This window comes from Cervus canadensis, chromosome 11 (assembly GCF_019320065.1).
Source record: "Cervus canadensis isolate Bull #8, Minnesota chromosome 11, ASM1932006v1, whole genome shotgun sequence".
Taxonomy (NCBI): Eukaryota; Metazoa; Chordata; class Mammalia; order Artiodactyla; family Cervidae; genus Cervus; species Cervus canadensis.
The window spans coordinates 21,938,849-21,960,348 of NC_057396.1; the positions used below are offsets into that span (position 1 = coordinate 21,938,849).

A 21,500-nucleotide genomic window follows, 5' to 3' on the forward strand; every position below is an offset into this window, starting at 1 on the left:
ATACAGTGGCAGGATAATGGGCAAGGGAGTTCAGGAATTGGCCAGAAAGCAGATGGGAGTTGAACCATGGGCCCTGAAGTCAGGGCTGATGGAAAAAGAAGGCAGAAAGGAAGGACATGCTGGGGATCACTGGGGCTCCGAGAACAGTTCTGGTGAGAGTAACTGGATGGGAGAGCTAGAAGGGAGGGAAGGAGGTTTCAATGTAATACTTTAGAGGAGTAGCTCTTACCGGTGATGAAAGGTGTGGTGTATTCTCTGTCAGCATCTCCTGGAGTGGGCCTGCACAGTTCAGGGTGAAGGTGAAGGTGTTAGTCACTCAGTCGTGTCCGACTCTTTGCAACCCCTTGGACTGGAGTTCTCCAGCCTCCTCTGTCCATGGAATTCTCCAGGCAAGAAGAGTGGGGTGGGTTGTCATTTCCTTCTCCAGGGGTTCTTCCCGACCCAGGGATTGAACCCGGGTTTCCTACACTGCAGACAGATTCTTTACCATCTGAGCCATCAGGGAAACCCTCAGTTCAGGGTACCTAAGTTCAAACACCAAATACATTATTTACACACCTGTCTCCCTCCGGCCTTCAGCCAAGTCCCTGGATTCCTGTTCTAATCAGCTACCAATTCTCCACTTCCCACTGTCTCACGCTGTGGTGGTTGTTGGTTTTAGTTGCTTAGTCGTGTCTGACGTAGTCCATGACCCCATGGACTGTAGCCTGCCAGGCTTACCTATTCAAGAGATTCGCCAGGCAAGAATACTGGAGTGGGTTGCCATTTCCTTCTCCAGGCAATCTTTCCAAGCCAGGAATCGAACCCGTGTCTTCTGCATTACAGGTACATTCTCCACCGACAGCTACGACAGAATCTCTCACACTGTGGTAGACTCATGTATTACCTCCAACCTTCCCAGCAAGCTTGAATTGTGGGCGTTATCACTCTAATAAAGAGAAACCAAGACCCAGAGATGTTAGGAAATTTGCCGACGATTCTCTAGCTAGTAAGTAAATGGCAGAGCCAGATTCTATCTGACTTCAGAGTCGAGACTTCTTGCTCTCCATTTCTTGGACTGCAAGCTTAGTGAGGGCAAGAAGTGTCTTCTTAGGGCTAAAGCCTTGGTATTTGATGCCTGTGCAGAATTGGAGCTCAAGAAATGCCGGATGCCAGGATACATGAGAAAATAAGTGAGTGGTGCTAAGAGTGATGCTCCAATGCTATCTCCCAAGGGAAATAAAAGTACTGCCACCCCAAGAGAGACATGAAGATCGTTGGAAAGAAGACGGAGGGGCAGCTTTGGTAATCAAGTGGCATCGTGTTGGATGAATAGAACAGAGGTGTCTCCTCGGGCTCTTTTGTGACCAGGGTGCTGGGCGCTTGGCTGTGTCTTGGGAGAGTCGACTGTCAGCTTTCCCATCTGCGCTGGGGCCAGCCTCAAGTTCCAGTCCTGGCAGGGAGTGGCCACGAGCCTCCGGAGGAGGAACTGAGAAGGGAGGGACCTAGGAAATAGAACCCGCAGGGGAGAAATGAGAAGGCCCAACCACTCCCTGACACCCCCTGTGTTTCCTTTTTAGAATGTGAGGCTAGGGCTTCTCTGCAGACCTTCCATCACCTTGTCAAGGGCCGTGTGTGTGTGTGTGTGTGCACGCGTGCATGTGAGGGCGTGGGCAAGGAGGCCCAGGTTCCTCACCAGTTGCCTGAAGAGCATCCACACTCCCTGGTGTAGGCTCAAGGCCCTGGCTGATGTCCGCTGGGTGGCTACCCCATCCCTTTCCCTGGGAAAGACTTGGTGAGTCAGGTTCGCAGCCTGCTTGAAGGGAGGGGACTCCCACATTTGGGGGAAGTGGGGAAGGCTGGTGGACCATGTGGTTTGGCTTTTGTTCCTGACCGCATCCTTCTCTCCCACCCTCCCTGAGTAGCAGAAAGGACAGTTTCCTCCTTCCAGGCTTTAAAGGCCACTGCGCGCTGCCTGACGCTACCTCAGGGCCTAGTCCTCAGGCCTCCCTGCCCTCCCTCTCATCGCCTGTCTGTTCAGGAGGTCTATATATTCATTGTCCTCTGTCTCCCACCATCATTACCAGCCCATTTCCTCTCCATGGGCCGAGGCCCGGGGTCCAGAGGAGAGTTGTGGGCCCGGGGGCAGTGGCCTCTTGCCCTCAGTCTCCACGTTAGGCATGCTCCTGCCACAGCCCGTCCCCCCCAACCTGTGTGCACGCACCCCCACCCCACCCGCCGTCTACTTCCGAGGGCTGCGTGCTGGAGGCGAGGTGTGGGCAGTAGGCAGGGGAGCCTGGTGAGCAGATGGAGCCCCGTGGGGACTGTCAGTGCCTTAAAGGATCACAGAGCCCATCCTCCTTATGTCCCAGATGAGATCGAGGGTCAGAGAGAGAAAATTCATCTATTTAATCTTTCATCCGCTGGTCTGTCCTTCCCTCTGTCCAATAAAGATTCATCAGACGCCTGTCAGATCCAAAAGACACAGCCACGAGGCCCCCTGCTCTCACGCGGCTTTTGTTCTGATGGGGAGGGAGACACCATAAACCTTGAACTTGAAGCAGCTCTGCCGTGGCTAGTTGGCGGCCACAGAGCTGAGCCTGGGCCTTCTGCAGTGCCCTTTCCGGGACCGTGTGTGATGACTCCCCACCTTCCTTGGAGCCTGGGCTTCAGTTCTCTCTAAAAAGCAGATGGAAACATTTAGAAGGATTGAAACTGGATTTTAGCCTTGATACTTCTGAGCCGCAGAGGGTCATAGAAGTCCACGTAACTTTTGACCAATTGAGACTGAGGATTCTTTTCGTTATTTTGCTAAAATGTATCTCACATAGGATTTAGCATTTTGACCATTTTTAAGAGCGCTATTCGGTGGCATTAGGAAATGGCAGCGCACTTCAGTATTCTTGCCTGGAGAATCCCATGGACAGAGGAGCCTGGTGGGCTACACAGTCCGTAGGGTCACAGAGTCGGACGTGACTGAGCACGCACGCATAGTACTCAGTGGCATTAAGTACGATCGCACTGTTGTGCAGACATCACCACCATCCGTCCACAGAACTTTTTCATCTTCCCAAACCGAAACTCTGTCTCCATTGAACAGTAATTCCCTCTAAGTCCCCCGAGCCCCTGGACCAGGAATTCTTCACATTTCGTGCCATGGGCCCCTTGGGAAATCTGGTGAAACCTAGGAACCCTGCCTCAGAATAATGTCTCTAGTTGCATAGAATGAAATACCTAAGATTACAAAGGGAAACTTTAAATACAGAGAGCAAAATATTTTTAAACCATTTGTAATGCAGTTCATATGTGTGATCCTTTGTCATCCTGCTAACAAGCTCAAGCAGTGGTTGGTTTTCTGCAGTTGGCATAAATAGTTCAAGGTAACTGCAACATTTCTTCTAACGTGGTGTGAAAATACCTAGCTGTCTGTGCATGAACAGGTCACAAGTTCAGTTCATCTGACTGCCTTGTTGCTTTCACTCCCCCACTGAAGGAACTGCTGAATTTCAGTTTGTTGTTGTTGTTTTTTGGTCGCTAAGTCATGTCCGACTCTTTGCCGACACCATGGGCTGCAGGATACTAGCCGCCTCCGCTGTCTCCGGGAGTTTGTTCAGTTTCACGTCCATTGAGTCAGTGATGCTATTGGACCATCTCACCCTCTGCCACCGCCTTCTCCTTTCACCTTCAGTCTTTCCCAGCATCGGTTAGAGGTTGGTAAAAATTAAAAGGGGATATTTTCTCCTTCACGATCAGCAGCCTCCTGAATTCTGTCCCTGGGTTGTGTCGGGGTTTCATGGCCTGGAGGTTCAGAGAGGCCTTGCGGAGCCAGTTTGCTCCATCTTTTCCGCCTAAGAGGGCAGTGCCCAGAGCCAGAAGTGTGCTGATGGGTAGGACGCGTGACGGAAACCCTCCCTGTGCACCGGCTCTCGAGAGAGGGATGGCGGGAACATCACAGGAACCCAGCCAACAGGGGAAGAGGTGCCCCCTTTCTCCCCAAGCTGCCAGCCTGCTGCCTGAGGTGGGCGGGGCCAGCGCCCTCTGGAAGCGTGCCTTCTGGCAGCCTCCTCGCCCCCCTTCTACCCCCTTGTCCAAAGGCTCAATGCAGAAGGGAGCCATATGGTCCTTTGTGGACACATTTTCCCCAGTACAGTATCTTCCTGGTGTGAATGCAAGGGCCTGGCTCCCCAGTGTCAGCTGTCCGTCCCCTCCCCCCACGATGCCCCATCTCCCATCACCAGTCCAGGACATAGCAGGTTGTGGGGGACAAGCTTACTGAGTTGGGGAGCCCTGCAGAGTCAGGGTGAGTGAGGCGTCTTTTTAGTAACACCCAACCGCACGCACTCACACAGAAACTGTTGAAGTCAAATGTCTCAAAGTCAGATCCCTTTTTAGTATGAATTTGCTGTGTCTCATTCTGAGCACTAATTCCAATTTAATTGCAAGTGGCCTGAAGCCTCTTCAATAGGAGTAACAAATGGTTTGATTTTGTAAACTTCATCAGACTGCATTTTAAATGCGACACAGTAGCCCAACTCGAATGCCAATGAAGCACTGGAGTAGCTCTCTGTTTACTAATTATCCGTTTTTACTCCAAGCCACGCTGGCTGGCTTGTCTGATTAAATCGGATTTGTGGGATAGAGAACAGCTAGCAGAGTTTTCTCTATAGTAAACGAGATTGAAACTATGGGCCGCCTGGCTGCACACTGTAAATTATATTTCCTTTTAAAGGGGACGTGTCTCTTTTATTTCTGTGGCGCCCCTTCTGCATATTAAACCTCATGGCACAGAAATGTACCTGGCTCCTTCTAAATCCAGCTTCCTCGCACCCTCCACCAAGTAGCCAGCGCACTTCTGTTGCTTTCCATCTCCCTCTCCAAAGGACTAGAAAGGAAATTGGCAGCTACATCCTTTATTTACCTCCCATACTCCTTTTCTTTTTTAATCCTTGCATTTCTCCCCTTTATTCTAGGGGTGAGTTTTCATTATTTCCTTATTCTAAAAGGTCCCTGTGATGATATGGGTTCTTACAATTCATCTTGAGTTGGATAACACAGAGTTCTAGCAATAAAATTTATTGTTACCCAACGTGGATTGAGGTTTAAGTTTTCTGAAAGACAAGAATATTGGTGGCATTGGGTGGGCAGGCCTGAGTTGGTAGTGACAATGTGGGTGATGAAAGAGCCAGTTTCTGAAAACTTAAATTTGTTCTTCAGTCCACCCTGGAATGAAATCCTTTCTTCTCACCAGGGTGAAATTCCGATCCCAGGGTTCCTCCCTGTGATCCAGCAGAGAAGGTATGGCTGGAGGAGTGGGTGCTGTGGACCAGTGCTCACTGTGTAGCCTGTGTCAGGGTTTAACTGGTTTCTTCTACCCACTTGCTGGGGTCTGGAGTCTGGCCTTGAGCTCCTGGTCTCTCTTTAATTGTTTATTCCTCTGTCCCCAGAGGGCTTCCCTGGTGGTTCAGATAGTAAAGAATCTTCCTGCAATGCAGGAGACTCCTTCATCCTTTCCATCACACACACACACACACACACACACACACACACACACACACACTGAACACAAGGCAGCCCTGAATAAGGTGTAATCAGGTTGTGCTTAAACTCGCCCGTTGCTAAGATTTGACTCCACAAGCTAGACCTGCCTGCCCTGCCCTCACTCCCTGTCTGTGCACCAGAAGCTTTTTATATTTTAATTTGCTTCTGAATGTCCTGCAGAATTAACGGTGTGCGGACTTCTCCCTCTTTGGCCATTGTGTGCGGTACAGTACAGGCAGGCCTGGCAGTGCCTCTGATAGCCTGGTTACCGTGGGAATGAATGGCCACCGCACTCTCAGGCTCACAGCCCTCTTTCTAATTGTTGACAGTAAAAAGCGTTTAAATGCTGCTTAATTTGTAATCATCTTCTGGGGGGTTGGGGGGAAGGAGAGGAACCATTAAAATGTCAGTAAAATGAATACATCCATCTCTCTCTCTCTCTGTCTCTTTGGTTTGGTTTTGTTTATTTATATGGGATGGTTTCCTTTGCAGTGCCCAATGTTTGTCTGAAACAACCAGTATTGCATTTGATTTTGAATTTCCGTCTCCCCCAGTCCCTGCTCCCCTCCCCGCCCTGTTCTGTCCCCGGGCCTTTGTCTGCAGAGGCCTGTCTCCTCATCTGTCCCCTCTCTTCTAGGTAGGCCTCCCTGCTGGCTCATCCTCATCATCTCTGAAATGCACTGGGATTTACAGGACCGTTTAGATAAGGCCCCAGCTGAGCTGATATCTTTTTTTCCATTGATCCCTCTTCTGGGTCCCAATTCTAGCCTGGGGGGCCTCAAGATGGTTTTGGGGATGCCTGGATCTAGGGAGATGGGCTCTGTTGAAAAACATCTTGTACACCTGAAGAAGATGAGAGAGGAAAGCTGCCTGGGGATAAGTAGTTGTATCACTGCGATAAGGAAATTGGGTCTCATCTTCAGGTGGAACCGCAACACCCTCCCGTGAAGCCTTGGACACACAGCTGAAAGCTGAGGTGCCTACTGTGTGTTGGGCAGAATGCTGAGGAGATGAGGCCACTGGGGTCAGGGGGTCTGCTTCTCTGCCCCACCATGGTTGTGTTTTCTGTCGCCCAGTGCTGGGGGCCTGAGAGAGAAAGCCCCTTCTCCCCTCTCCCCTCCCCATCAGCCTGGCCCTTGCCCTGCAGAGAGGCTGGCAGGGACTCTCAGACCCAGCAGCTCATGAATTGCCCTTCTAGGCATAGGGCCAGTTCTAGGAGGTACTGAGTAACAGGTGGCCCGGCCCCTTGAGAGAAGGACCTAGCAGGGTCTCTCGAGTCTTGCTTGGCCCGTCTTCTTAAACACCCCTGTGTCTCCGGACTGGCGGAGGGTTCGGAGGGAGAGGCCTGGAGTGCCCAAAGCTAGGGCTCAGTCAGGCTTAGCTCTCTTCTGTGCCTCTCCTGGGGCTGGCCCTCTGTGAGCCAAAGATGGTGGTTCCCAGTGAAGCCCTGAGGTTCTCTTTAACCAAAGAAAAACTGTCAAGGGAGACTTTGAAGGAGAAATGTCTGGAATGCATCTTACCCAGGGAGAAAGGCCTTTCAGCGTCCAGCACCTTCTTGTAGGCCTAGGATTACTGACAGAGTGAAGGCAGGAGGAGAAGGGGTCGACAGAGGATGAGATGGTTGGATGGCATCACTGACTCAGTGGACTTGAGTTTGAGGAACCCCTGGGAGAGGGTGAAGGACAGGGAAGTCTGGCGTGCTGCAGTCCATGAGGTCATAAAAAGAGTTGGACACAACCGAGCGACTGAATACACAGTCTGAAGGGAAACTTGAAGATTACTGACTTCTACCTGCATTTTTCTGATGAGGAAATCGAGGCCCAGAGAGGTCCAGGAACCTACCTGAGCATGCACAGCAAGTTAGCTGCTGAGCCAGGACTTGAGGATGGGCCTTCCAGTGCTTTCTACCCTTCTGGTCCTCTTCAACTGGGAGCCGGTAGTGAGACGTCACTGGAGGGGGAAGGGCAGGAGGACCATGGCAGGACGATTACCCTGGCGTGTCCATCACACGTTTCAGGGCTTCTTTCCCAGAAATCTCAGGACCAGGGGGCTCCTGGCTTCTTCCAGGCCAGCTCTCACACAGCCTGGTAGAGAGCGGCAGGCTTCTCGCCGGGGTTATAGGCCACAGGTGCAGAGCTGAATACATGCCAGGGAGGCTGGATTGAGGAAGGAACCCATTGCAGCTCTGGGTTTATTTGCACCCATCTACCCACCAAAGGAAGGAAGTTGGGAGCCCTTGGGTTTCAGGAACCCTCTGGACAGACAGGTGCCTTGCCTGTCTCCTTTGATCTTCAGTCCTGCAGAAGAGACAGCGCAGAGAAATTGCGGAAGTCGGTCCTTCTCTGCCTCTTGGGAGGAGAAGCCGGGTACTGGTCCTTCTAGACAGCCCGAGGCCCCTCCTCTCCCAGATGGCCTTCAGAGGCCCGTCTCCCACCTCCAGAGTGGGCAGCACCCAGGAGCTGCTTCCATTTCCGACCCCTGCTCCCGGGCCAGGCAGGCTCTGCGGGGCTGGGCTAGGTTTAAGGGACTGCCGGCCGCCCCTCTCCACTCAGGGCTGTTGAAGTTGGTCCAATTTTTCAATCGTGGGCCAATTAGTTTCACAAATGGGGGCCCCCGTGGTGCCAGGGCGCATTTGTTCCGGGCCTGCGCACTGGCCGGGCCCCATTGTCCTGCCTCCCACCCCCGTGGGGGCCCATTGTCCTTGCCCCCAGCGGGGGCTGCTCACGGCTGATTTATACGGGCAGGCGTCCTGCGGCACCGCCACAGCTGGCCGAGGTGCTTAAGGCCTCGGACCCCCTGACCTCTGCCCCAGTCCTGCTGTCATTTTGAAAGTTACAGACCAGAGGGCCGCATACCTCTCCGGATTTACTGTCCTCCCCCCACTCCGCACGCACCGTGTCCCTTCCCTTTTTCCTCCTCTTGCTCTTGGCGGTGGCAGTCTGGGCTCCTTCTAGAATGTCTGGAAGGGTCCAGGAGCTGGGCTGGGATGGGGATGAGGGGCAGGTGGGAGGTTCCAGGAGAGGCGGCCGGTCTGATGGGGAGGCGGTGGCTGCTGCTTCCTCCATGGGGCCTCTTCGTCCTCGATCCTTTGGTTTCCTCTCTGATGTGGGGCAGGGGGAGTGTGTTCACATTGGTGCAGCACTGCCAGGGACCCTGGGACTCAGTTTGACATCTTGCAGTTGAGTTTGCCCTCGCCACCTTTCTGCCCAGGGCCCGTGCATCCTGGACAGAGCAGCCCAACATAAGGGAACTGGAGGAGGCCGTGTAACCAGGCAGCAGAGCACAGATCTGACTCCCTCCTAACCCATGGACTCTCTCTTGCCAACCAAATTCAACTCTCCTCTTCCTTTTTACTGCTTTTCCTTTCTTTTCCACCCCCCACCCCCCGTTCTTGTCCCCTTCCGCCAGTTTCTCCCCCTTTTTGGCTCCGTTTGTTGGAATGATTGACAAAATTAGTAAATCCATTCATGTTACTTTTATTGTGCAGGTCTCAATAAATCCCCCCGTGTCCAGGGTGCACCTTAATGAGCTAGTGAGCTGACAAATTTGTTTACTGTAGCTGGAGGTGCCGAGTAATGAAATGCATTTGTGTCTGCAGCTCACTGCTAAACAAATACACAGTTTTCTGGGAGCCAGCCTTGCCTGCTGCTGCTTGAGGATGTGGCCACACTCCCCAAGAGACTGAGAGTGGTGTGTGAGTGAGTGTCTGCCTTCGTGTGTGTGTGTGTGTGTGTGTGTATGTGTGTGTAGAGCACACACATGCCCTGAGACTTGTAATCACTCACCAGTCGATGTCTTAGTTCCAAAACAAATTTGAATCAGCAGCTCCAGCTCCTCCCCCTTTGGTTATTCGTTGAGAACTCTACTCCCTGGGCTAATCATAGGAAACCCCAACATTCCCCCTTTCCCTGTGGAAATGGAAGGTTATGTTGATGTATGGGTGCCTCCCAAGATTCTAAGCAGATAAGAAATAAAGGAAAATGTGGCACGGAGGGCTGGATAAGGAGACTGGACTTGACGAGACTGAAGTTGACAAGAAGGTTAAGATGCTATGGTCTTCAGCTCCTGGCTTGGTTTGGGAAGATGTAACGAAGCCGATGATTAAAGGTGCCCTAGAAGTAGGTGATGATATGTAGGAGACACGCACCAGTGCACAGACTTGGGGCTAATTTGGTTTGAGGCAAGCCTACCAAAGATGTTTTTTCAGCCTTCCCTACCCTTCCTGGGAGAGAGGCTGTAGGCAGTAAAGGAAACAGTGGGACTCGTCTCCCACTCTCCAGCAGCTGTCGCTCCCAGGGAGGGAGTGGGGGGTTGGTGGGCTGACATTTTCTTGGGCTGGGTGGACTGGGCCCTCTTTGTGCACAAAGCTAGCCTTCACAGGAAGGCTGGGAGTTGCAGGTTCATCCCAAACGATGCTTCAGCTTATGCCCAGGAGGAGAGCTAGAACAGGATCGTTTGGTACTTTCTTCAGTAGATCCCTTGAAAAGGACCCAAGCCCGAATGATGGCTCAGGGGGGTCAATAGGGAGGCACCCCTGCCCATGTCATGCGCTGGGCTTTTGCTTCCTTTCTGTCTGCTCCCGGTCCTGTCCCCACCCCCCCACACCCCCCACACCCCTCCAGCCTCTTGGGATGCAGACAGAGCCTTCCTGCCTTCCGTGTGAGTCAGCCCTGGGCTGCTTGTCTCTGTCTGTCTTTTTCTCCTGCACGGTGGATGACGCAGCTCTGCCACTTTTTTAGCAGAGACCTGGGGTGGAGGGGGAAGGAGGAGAAAGATGGGGAAGAGGGAGAGGTGGGCAGTTTCTGTGACAGTTTTGGTGTGTGGTTACAAGGCCTCACAGGACTGGAAATGGTGTCTTAGGAAAGAGTACTCCTGAAGGTCAGAGGAAGTAAAGTAGGTAGGCCTGTCTGAGGACTTGGGGATAGGGTGGGGGTGGGGGGGTGGGGGGTGGGAGGTGGTTCCAGTTTAAATCAAGATTTTCACACGGTCTCCCCCCCTCCAAATTTGCTATTTTCTTTCCTCTGGAAAGAGGAAGTTGTAGGGGATAGGGAAGCAGCTCTTCCTTTCTTGGGTGAGGTTGGGTAGAGTTGCACATGAGAAGCCCATCCTTGGCCTATGTGCAAGCACACGCTTATACACACACACACACATGTAACAGCCACAGCCGGCTTACCAAAAAAAGCCCAAATATATTTAGATCCCTCTGCTCTTTTGATTAAGAAACTGCTTATGTCTAGGGTTAATAAGAGCCTTGCTCGAAGAAGGTGTAGCACCTGAATGTCTTCTCCAGCTGTGTGCCCCTCTGATCCTGTTCCTGCCTTTCTATTAAAGAGCTAATTGGTATGGAAGTGGCACAGGTGTAAACATGAGGGTTTTTGTGTCTCATAATTTCAGACCCAGTCATCACCGGGGTGAAATAAATACCCTGGGTTGGTGTCACCCCTCCTGCCTCCTGTTCCATCCTAGCCTTGGCTTTCTCCCGTTCTTTTCTGTTGTTGTTCTTGGTTAAAATTAAACTTCCTTTAAATTGGGAATCTGTGAGTCGTACATGCCCTGCAGCCAGAATGGCTGCGCTGCCCTTGAGGATGGAAGGCGGGTGTGGTGGGGGCCACCATCTCCAGGTAGGGCTGATGCAAATGAGGGTACAGATATTTGCATGCTCTTCCCCACCTTACCTAGGGCCTCTCTCCATCAACCCCACCATACCCATTCCTTCCTCCTGGTTCATATTCCCTTCAGCCCAGGCAGACACCCTTGGGGTCCAGCCTAAAATGGAGGCCCATTCATAAGGGCAGAGGGGGTACTATTCTTTGACCTGATAAATGATTTCTTTGGGCCACGCCTAATTTATGTGTCTGATTTACATTTGAATGTACAGATTGATTGAAAACAATACCTGTGTAGGATTTACATACTCAATAATTTTTGCCAGTTGCCTATTAACAGCATTATGAAGTTGGTGTTGGACAGGGCCGCTGAGTCGTGAATACCATTTCCTACATGAAGATATGAGGTCAAGGGCAGCAGGTACCTGGTCCCAGGTCACAGAGTCAGGAGGGGCTTCACCTTTGGGTGAGAACCAGGGTCTGCTGACTATATCACTGCATGAGGTGGCAAAACTGATCCTTCTGTGGGCTGGGTCTTTGCTTCTGGGTAGCAGAGCTAAGACACGGAGCCAGAACCAGGGTGTCCTGTTCAGCCCACTAGACAGACATGAGAGGCCCCAAAGATGTCAGGTGTCTAGGGGTCACTGGGCATTACTCATTTCCAAGCAACATCTTATTGGAAGCTCTGCATTCAGTCTGGGCTTTCCCCAGCTCTAGTCATCCATTGCTTTGTAGCATGACTTTCCCATCCTGTGACCCCCTGTGCTCTTTGTGATTGCCCCACAACCCCTTATTTATTCTTTTAAAAGAAACAGCCCTTTACTGATTATTATTACTTTATATTTTCTTGGCTGTGCTGTGCGGCATGTGGGAATCTGAGTTCCCCGACTGGGGCTTGAACCTACCCCCTTGCATTGGAGTCTTCATCACTGGACTGCCAGGGATATCCGTCCTTATTTATTGTTGAATGCAACATGCAGCTATTGAGTGCCTACTGTATGCCAGGCCCTGTGATTTATGTTGGGGGATATAATGATGAAGAAAGTGCTTTTGCTTTGGAGGGCTTACCATCTCTTACCATCTACTGGACAGAGCTACATGTCAAAAATAAGTACAACAAAGGGTTTAATAGTTGTGCTGGGATCGTGAGGGCTCAGAGGAAGAGATGTTCTTGGCACTGAGTCCTAAACAGTGTCTCTCATCCAAGATGCCTTCTCTAGAGTCAGTTTCCTGGAAGAAGTAGCCCAGAGTCGATAAAACAACATCAGCTTGTGTATCGTGCAGAGCAGCTATGATCTGTATCCAGGTTGTTCACTGCAGGAGGATGCCCAGCTGAGGGAGAAACAGAGGTTGGAGTCCAGAAGTCTTTCTGTGCCAGAGCTGTGTGCCCAGGCGAGGATCTGTGTTGGGCTAGAGAAAGAGGCATTATTTTCTAATTCAGACAAAGGCATCCTCTAGGCTGGCTTTAGTTCTGCTACCACTTCATAGCTAAGAAGCTTTTCCACTTGGGTATCTCATTGGATGCTCTCAGCGGCAACAAGCAGTGTGGCAAAGGATGAACAGACTCTGGTCCAGAGAAGCTGAGTGACTTGCTCTGGGTTGCAAGGCAAGTGAGTGGCTGAGCCAGGAACCACGTGCTTCTCTGGTCTCCCTCGTGTCCTGCTGGCCCTCTGATTTCTGAAGGTCTTTTGCAACCAGTGGCGGCTCCTTGCCTCTCCCCAGTGTATCAGGCCTGAGGTTCCTCCAACAGCAGAGGAAGGAGCAGTGAGCATCTCAGGGGCTCAGGCATTGAAGGGAGCAGAGTTCTAACGCTGCCGGGCCCCCTTGCTTCACCCTACATCTCGCTGCAGCTAATGAATTGCTAATACAATTTTCTAGATAATTTTATTTCCATAGTCCCACATTTTAATGTGTTTCCAAAAGCTAGCATTTATTTGCTTAATCTCCCAATGTAATAGAATCTGCCCTGACTCATCATACATGCGAACAATCAGCTAGGCAGAAACTACAGCAAATTGTTTAATAAGTCAAATCTAGTCTCTGGATTTTTAACTTACATGCACCAATAGCTTTTCTTGTGTCTCATCCGTTTCTCACCCACCCCTCCACCCCCGCCCTTTCATTTTTCCTTTAAAGATATTTTCTATCCTCTCAGCTGCTGGTCTCCAAACAGAAGAATGGGGAGTGGACGGGGGGCCCTCCTTTCTTCATCTCTGAGCCTCAGGCAGTGTCATCAGTGACCAGGAGGAGCCCCTGTGCCCTGTGGAATGCCTAGGAAAGAGAGACCTCCGTGGGGACGCTGTAATAGATCCTTTCCAGGTGGTCACTGCATGACTTTACACTTGTCACCAAGGTGCAGAGCCGATGTCCAGAACTTCAGATGCATGAGGCTTCCTGACTTGAGCCCAGGCTGAGGGTCCTGTCCTGCCATTGCCCTGGGATTCCACTTCACCAGTCCTCCTCTGTCCTCCCAGCCCCTACCTTACACTGGTTCCAACACTCCTCCAGTGGTAGCACAAAAGCTGTCACCTCTGTCCCTGATCTCAGCCACTTTGCCACTGCCATTGGTTCCCACTCAGCCCCCAAGGGCATTGCCTTCATGTACTGGTTGGAACATGCTAGCCCCTGCTCCCTGCATCTTTTCCTGGCACCCCTGAGGAATGAAATCTAACCTGTCCCACCTGGCGACAGGGCCCTCTGCCATCCGACCCCCAATAACTGTCTCTGCTTATCTTCATCCTTGGTGGGGGGGTCTGTCCTCTCTTCCTGCCTGCTTTGACATTTGATTGTGTTGTTTCTAGCTTGGCTTCTGTGCCTGCTCTGGTCCTTAGCTCCTCAGTACACTTCATTTCTTAAAGCCCAAGAAAGACTCTCCAAAGCCCTCTTGGGATCAGCCTGTCTTATCCTCCGGCTGGTGGCTGGCATGTCTGTGTCCTCCACTCGGCCAGGACCCTGTGTCTCTGGTTGATCTCAGCATCCCTCTCATCACCTAGTACAGTGCCTGCGCTAGGTGATACTCACAGAGTTGACTGAATGGACACAAAATGGGCTCAGGTGACCCTGAGAAGAAGGAGCTGCACAGTGGGGCAGCTCTGGGGCCCTGGGAAGACCTGGAGGGTGAGGCTGCCAGGGTTCTCAGTCTTCTCTGGGCTGGGACTGACCCTCAGATCTCCTCCGGGCTTGGCTTTTTAGGCTCGGGATCTCCTACTGAGAATGTGATTCACGTTCCCTCCGACCCAGGCTCCTTCCACACCGGGGATTTTGAGGGATCCATAAGGAGAAACCTGGGCTCTTAAAGGGCATGGCTTGCCCAGGAAGCTTGTTCTCTCTTAGCGATGAAAGGCAGATGTTTGATGTCTGGCTTCATCGGGACTCTCTGTGGGTTGAGGTTCAGGCCAGAGACGGAGCTGATGCCGGGGGCTCGTGGGATGAAGCAGCCGGAGCTGCCATGCCCCTTGGTGTGCTGCAGGTGGACTCCATTCTGGGGAGTGCTGGCCAGGCCAGACTGGACTTTGAGGACTCACTGTCAACCCTTGTCTGTGTCTGCTGGGCAGACCATGCCTCTCACTGTGCCCCCCTCAATCAAATGGAGTGACCACCTCAGTTCTTCTTGCAGAGGCCTCGCTGGCTCCCAGCGGAGTTAGAAGGCTTCAGAGAGTCCTACCTCGTGACTTGGCTTCTAGGGCACTCCTCCTGGCCTGGGCTGTCTGTTGCTCGGGTGGACCTTGGATGCATGGGGGCCCCTGCGCCAGCCGGGTTAGAGCTGGCTCGCTGTATCATCATTGTGCCTCTTCTCAGAGAAGCCCAGGCAGGAAGGGAGACATTAACCCAACTCTGTGGTTTCTGAAATCAGACAAACTGAGGCATTTATAAATCCCAGCTCCTCTTCTTTCTGACTGTGTGACCTTAGGCAAGTTATTTAACCACTCTCTTTTGCCATTTGTGAAAAGGGGCATGAGTATCCTGCCGGGTACAGTTGCAAGTTTTAAATGAGATGATGGCATCGATAAAGCGCCTAGCACAAGGCCTACAGCGGTTCCCCTTCCCTCTGCTCTTTGAGGCCAGGAGGAAGTTTGTGCCCTTGCTGGTACTCATCTCCCCTGCCCAGCCTTCCCTGGACCCGGATGCAGGCAATGCCCGCAGGTGGGATGGAGCATGGCTACAAGTGCCCTGAGGGGTGGGGATGTAGAGAAATGAGAAGCCATCCTTGCCTTCCGGCTAGTCCATCACAGACCCAGCCAAGACTGGGACTGAGGCAGCCAGAAGAGACCTCTTGTTTGCTGTCTCCACTGATGGAACCCAAAATAGCAGCCAAAGAGCTACCAGCTGGGACTCAAATGGAAGGTTTAGATGCTTCCTCCTGTGCTGCTGAACCCCAGAAAGCCACGGCTCCACAGCAGCACCAGAAAGAGGGTTGACGAACAGAAAATAGCAGCCTGTCTTTGTAGGGCTTTTCTGGTGGCTCAGTGGTAGTGAACCTGCCTGCCAATGCAGGAGATGTCGGTTAGATCCTTGGTCAGGAAGATCCCCTGGAGAAGGGAATGACAGCCCACTCCAGGATTCTTGCCTGGGAGATCCCATGGACAGAGGAGCCTGGTGGGCTACAGTCCATGGGGTTGCAGTTAGACACGACTTGGCTACTAAACAGCCACAACTTTGTAGGATATCATGGGGTACCTGCCTCTACTTCTGATCAGCACAGAAGACAACCAGAGTTAAATAAAAATTTCATGTCCCTCATTAGCTTAAAATCTCTTGACAGAGGACTTCCCTGGTGGTCCAGTGGTTAAGACTTCATTTTCCAATGCAGAGTATATGGGTTCAATCCCTGATTGGAAATCTAAGATACCACACTCCTCATGGCCAAAATACCAAAACATAAAACAGAAGCAGTATTGTAACAAATTCAATAAAGACTTTAAAAATGGTTCACATCAAAAAAAAATCTTAAAAAGTAAAATCCCTTGACAGTTGCACATTGGTCTTGGGATGAAACCTAAAGCTCTTACCACGATTTTCAAGACCCCGTACAAGCTGGCCTGGCCCACTTGTTTGACCTTCCTCCCTGTTTTCTCTCTCCCTCCCTAGCTGCACTGTTCTGTCTGATCCTTCTACCTGCTGTGTTTCTCTCCAGTTTACAGATACTATTTTTTCTTCCTGGAATGCTGTCCCCATGTCCCCAGTGTGTTGGGTAACATCTGTGATGAGGGCAGGCACTTTGTACAGTTCTCCATGGCTGCATCCCCAGGGCCAAAAAGAGAGCCCTACTTGTAGTAGATACTAAAATAGTGTTTGTTCAAAGAATGGACCCTTAGGATGTGTGCATTCATGAGTGGAGATGTGGTTAAGAGAATCGGGTTTGTAGCGTCAGGGGAGGATCAGATCCAGGCTGCCTGGCCTTGAATCCCAGCTCCGTTTGCTTGTGAACTCTGCTACTTTGGACAAGTTATTCCATCTCTCTGTGCCTCCTTTTCCTTATCTGAAGGGTGAGGCTGTAGAGGCCCGCTTTTGCAGATGCGATGTTTTAAGTGTTACATTCCAATGATGGCTTTCATCTTCGCTATTGTGGTTCCTCACAAAGGCCCCCGGCCACCCCATCTCCTGCCCAGGCTTGGAAAGTCCCTCTGATAGACGGCTTCTTTGTACCCTGCCTTTGACACAGCACTCCAGACAATTGCAGACTCATTTGCTGCCATGATGTTTTTGATTAATATCTTTGTTTCTCCCACTAGACTTTAGGTTCCATGAGGATGGGAAGTGAGTGGATTTTATCCACCAGTGGAGCCGTGTACTGGGGGCTCCATCAGCATCACGTGGCCCACGCTGCCTCTGGGTTTGCTGCTGAGCGTGGGGCCGGGGGTGCTGTCCCACCGCTGGCTCGTGCTCCGGCCCAGCTGAGGCTCTGCCCCGTCTCCCTGCAGGCACGGACATGGCTGTCTTCTGTCTTCTGTGCGGGAAGCGTTTCCAGGCACAGAGCGCGCTCCAGCAGCACATGGAGGTCCACGCGGGCGTGCGCAGCTACATCTGCAGCGAGTGCAACCGCACCTTCCCCAGCCACACCGCCCTGAAACGCCACCTGCGCTCACACACAGGTAGGCTGGCCATGCGCGGGAGGGCGGGGTCCCTGGGAACCGCTGTCTGAACGGTTTACCTACAAACTCATCGATGGGGGAGCCCTCGGCCCTTCTCTGCTCAAGGGTCCGGCGTGCAGGGGCCTCCGAGGTGCAGGCCAGTGTGGACAGCTCTTATCCCGTCACACCGTGGGGACGTTTAGTTCTCAATATCTCTGTGCCCAACAGAGACGGCTCTCATCAGAAATGTAGGCTCATGAGTCCCCCCACCCCAGAAACTTCCATTTAGTGGGCATGGGTGGGATCTAAGACTCAACATGGTTAGTAAGTATTCCCAAAGATTCTGATGCCGGTGCACCTGAAATGAATTCTGAGAAAAATCTGCCTGCTTGGTCTCTGGTTCCCACCACTGGTCCTACTCCACACACACACACACACACACTGTGTCATTGTGTGCACACACGTATACATACCGTGCACACATATTGTGCACACACACACACGCTGTGCACACATACATGTTGTACATACACACTGTGCACATACTATACACACATACACACACTGTGCCATTGTGTGCACACATGTATGCATACCATGCACACATATTGTGCACACACACATTGTGCAGGCACACACACTGCACATGTGCACACACACACATACACACACACGCTGTGCACATACGTTTCTGAGGTCAGCCTTGGGCTTTTAAGGGAATGTGGCAGAAGTGGTCCTGCTTATTCCACGGTTAACAGAAGCACATGTTCTGCATTGGGCCTTACCCTGTTTAGGGGAGACAGTGTGGGTGTGTATACTGTGAGCCATGCTTAGCCAGTCACAGATGCTGGGGGAAGAGAGTAGCTGTAAGTCAGGGGTTGGGGGTGGGTACTTGACTCTGAGACCCAAGGGGCATTGGCTTCCTTGCATCATCCCCTAACCCCCAGCAATGTCATAGGTGATTTGAAGCCTCCCTTTGTCTGACTGTACGTGGATAAAGGATTGCCTGTTTCTAAGTCCACATGTGTCTCTGCTTATGTGTGTTCTGTCCTGGGTTTGTGGCGAGAGGTGGGTGATGGGCCCAGGGAGATAGAGAGGCACGTTCTCTTTCTGGGGGTGTAACAGGGTGTGTTGTCCTGGCTGCTGGAGAGGGTATAAAAAAGTCTGCATGCCTCATGACAGACTTGGCAGGACCCTTTCTCACTCTTGGGTCTTGTCACAGCCCCAGGATTAACTGGCAGGCTTTGTTGAATACGGGAGAGGTGGTTATCCATCACAAGCTGGCCTGTCCTGCTGGCAGGAGGCGTCCTCACCGAGGAGCCTCCCGGGCTCTCGCCTCTGGATGCCATTCTGTTCAGGGGAGCATGTTGCCTTAGCATAACCAGGTTTGCTTAGAACTTCTTAGATTTGCTGGCTTAGGACGAGGGGAGGTCCCAGAGGGTAAGGGTAGAGGAGGAGAGGATGCTGGCAAGAACTTTCTCTGCAGTGACCGCCTAAGCCTCCCCGGCAGGTATCAGCGCCTGCCCCACTGGGTCCCTAAGCTCGGCTAATCGAAGATGGCCAGTTAGCTTTCAGACACTTCTTTTTTATTACTTTTTATTTGTTTCTTTTTGGCCGCGGTGGGGTCTTTGTTGCTGCACGTGGGCCTTCTCTGGTGGCAGCAAGCGGGGGCTGCTCTCTAGCTGTGGATTCCCATCGCAGTGGGCCCTCTCGTTGCAGAGCATGGGCTCCACAGCCCGTGGGCTCCGTCGTGGTGCGCGGGCGCAGTTGCCCTGCAGCACGTGGGGTCTTCCCAGAGCAGGGATCAAACCCATGTCCCCTGCACTGGCAGGAGGATTCTTAACCACTGGACCATCAGGGAAGTCCCCCTTCGGCCACTTCTGAGCACGCTGCTGGGTCCCTTCAGCTGGATTCATGGGACCGGGACGATCCCACCCAGGGTCGCCCTGCTCTGCCCATGCTGGCTTCTCAGAGCTCAGATACCAAAGTGTCACGGATCCCTGTGTCAGTCACGGCGCGGATCCATCGGGAGGGACTGTTTCCAGACATTTTGGGAGAAGTACTTGCTTCATCCAGGAAGCATGGAGCCGCGTGCACTGCTTGTGCACACACAGACCAACACCCATCAATTTCACACCAGCCAGGCCCTGTGCACACAGGCCGAGCACACCCCCACACAATGCCTCATTAATATTCCGTTGTTCTTGGCCCATTTGCTGCTGGGGCCGGGTGTTTAGCATCGGCAGCTGTGTTTGGTAGGTTAGTCCAGCCGCGCTCTTGGCATTGATGGATCCCTGATTCACACGGCTCATCATATAATAAACTCTCAGCTGTGTTGGAGGGGTGGCTGAGGGGCTGACGGGATGGGGCTGGGATGGGGAAGAGGACATTGGGCTTGGCCGGTGCCACGGAAACCAACCAGGTGAGGACGGACCACTGGGGTCACAGGTGCGCTGGGCAGGCTGTCGGGGGCTCTAATTAGTCTCGTTTGTCCTGCACTTAATGTCAAGCTCATTAAAGAGGCTACAGAGTTAATCAACATACCACAAATTGGATTTTGAGTTCTGCAGCCAGTTTTGTGTACATTATGGCAACACTGACACGATTAACTCTCAGGGTGAGGATTTTGAGCCAGGTGCTTCAAAATCCGTGTGTGGGGTGTGTGTGTGTGTTGGTGTGTGTGTGTGTTGGTACGTTGCTGTGTTTTTTCTTCCTAAATGTTTTATCCCTTTCCCTGGACTGCCTCTAGAGATTTCCTATTTAAACTCATTTAATGTGATCCACTTCATAATTAAATTCATAAAAATCTGATCAAACCAACCTCTCTGCCTTAACCCTTTGTTTTTTAAACTCTCCGGGCCCCCTCTAGAGGGGGCAAGATGCAGACAGACGGCGGTGCCCCCCGCCCACCCGCCGAGTGGCTGCCGATGTACGTTTTAATTACCGGCTCCGGCTGAAGTCTCACGTGGGCCCTGCCTTATTTATTTATTTATATCTTAATGAGGATACTGAATCCTTGATTAAAGTCGTAATCGTTGCCGATTCAGTAAGGGGGGGGGGGTTGGATGTCAGACGGTGGTGAGCGCAGACGTCTACACACACACACACACAGTGGTGTGCGGGGCCAGATCAACCCTCACTCTGTTAGACACACAACTAATTAGGACCAGGGTCTGCTGGGGCCTCGTCTCCCCTGGGGTTGGATGAGGCTGGCGGCTGGGGCACCGGGCAGTCTGCACAGCCCCACAGCGAGAGGGCAGGCAGGTGCGGGGAACCCAGACCTCTGCTCATCCCCAGATCTGCACGTGGGGGGCCTCTCCTCTGAGCCCAGGGCAGGGCCCCTAGGATGGTGGGGACTGGCGTGGAAGGATAGCTCTCCTCTTCGAGCTTCTTCCATCCGACGCCTCAATGGGAGTGTTCCCACCCACCCCTCTACACCCTCGGAGCATCTCACAAGTCTTCCTCCTGCGAGAGAGCCCGCCAGCCAGCGGACCCCAGCGTCCTCTCCCCACAGAGCCTTAAAAACCCTTCAGAGCCATCACAAGAGATGAGAATTTATGTGGGTACAAAGGCCTACCTTCGAGAATGGGGAGGTTTGGTTAGAGGCCTGAGGAGGGGAGAGAGAGAAGAGAGTAAAATATCATTTTAAAGAGGAAGTGAAGGCGCAGGCATGCGAGTCTATAACGAGAAGGACAATTTATGCCCAGGCACGAGCGCAGTTTGACATGGGGATAATGAAAAAGCGTAGGTCATTGTGGATGACTTAAACCTTCAGCGGCTGAAGAAAATGTATGAAATGCAGAGGACATTACACGGTTGGCAGCCTCGCACATCTGCAGAGGGACAAGTGAAATACAGTGGGCCATTCTTTACCATAAACTGTGGTTGTTGGAGATGCAGCCCAGAGAAATTGTAATTACAGTGACAAGACGAATCAGCGATATTTAAATATTCATGAACGAAGTCTGGGGTGATCAATCTATCTTTATTGTCTGTGCCTTCACTCCTGTAATAAATAAGTAGCTGAAGTCTTCACCTTTCATCCCCCCTGCCACCGAAGCCCCCACTTTGGGTACAAAGGGAAGGATGGTTAATCCCCACGCCCCAGCCTCTGACCTGGTAGGGGACTTCACGGTGCATTACAAACAGGATGCTGCCAGGCCAGGGAAAGGGAAAGGCCGCTCTCCCCCAGTTTCATGTACTGACATTTTCTGAGCACCTTGATTGGTTTGACTGTGTGCGATGTGCTGAGGCCACAGGGATGAGGGAGGCTTCCTTCTGGCCCTCGTGGTGCTTCTGTTCCGTG

General features: G+C 52.1%; 1 protein-coding gene across 3 annotated transcripts in view; it reads left to right on the top strand.

The window, feature by feature from the left end:
* The window catches only part of ZBTB16 (zinc finger and BTB domain containing 16), a 198,794-nt gene that overhangs the window by 168,342 nt on the left and 8,952 nt on the right, over positions 1-21,500 (top strand). For all 3 annotated transcript variants that reach the window (XM_043482739.1, XM_043482741.1, XM_043482740.1), the window contains exon 5: positions 17,045-17,215. In XM_043482739.1, the coding sequence (XP_043338674.1) occupies positions 17,045-17,215 (171 nt within the window). The remainder of the gene's footprint in view (positions 1-17,044; positions 17,216-21,500) is intronic.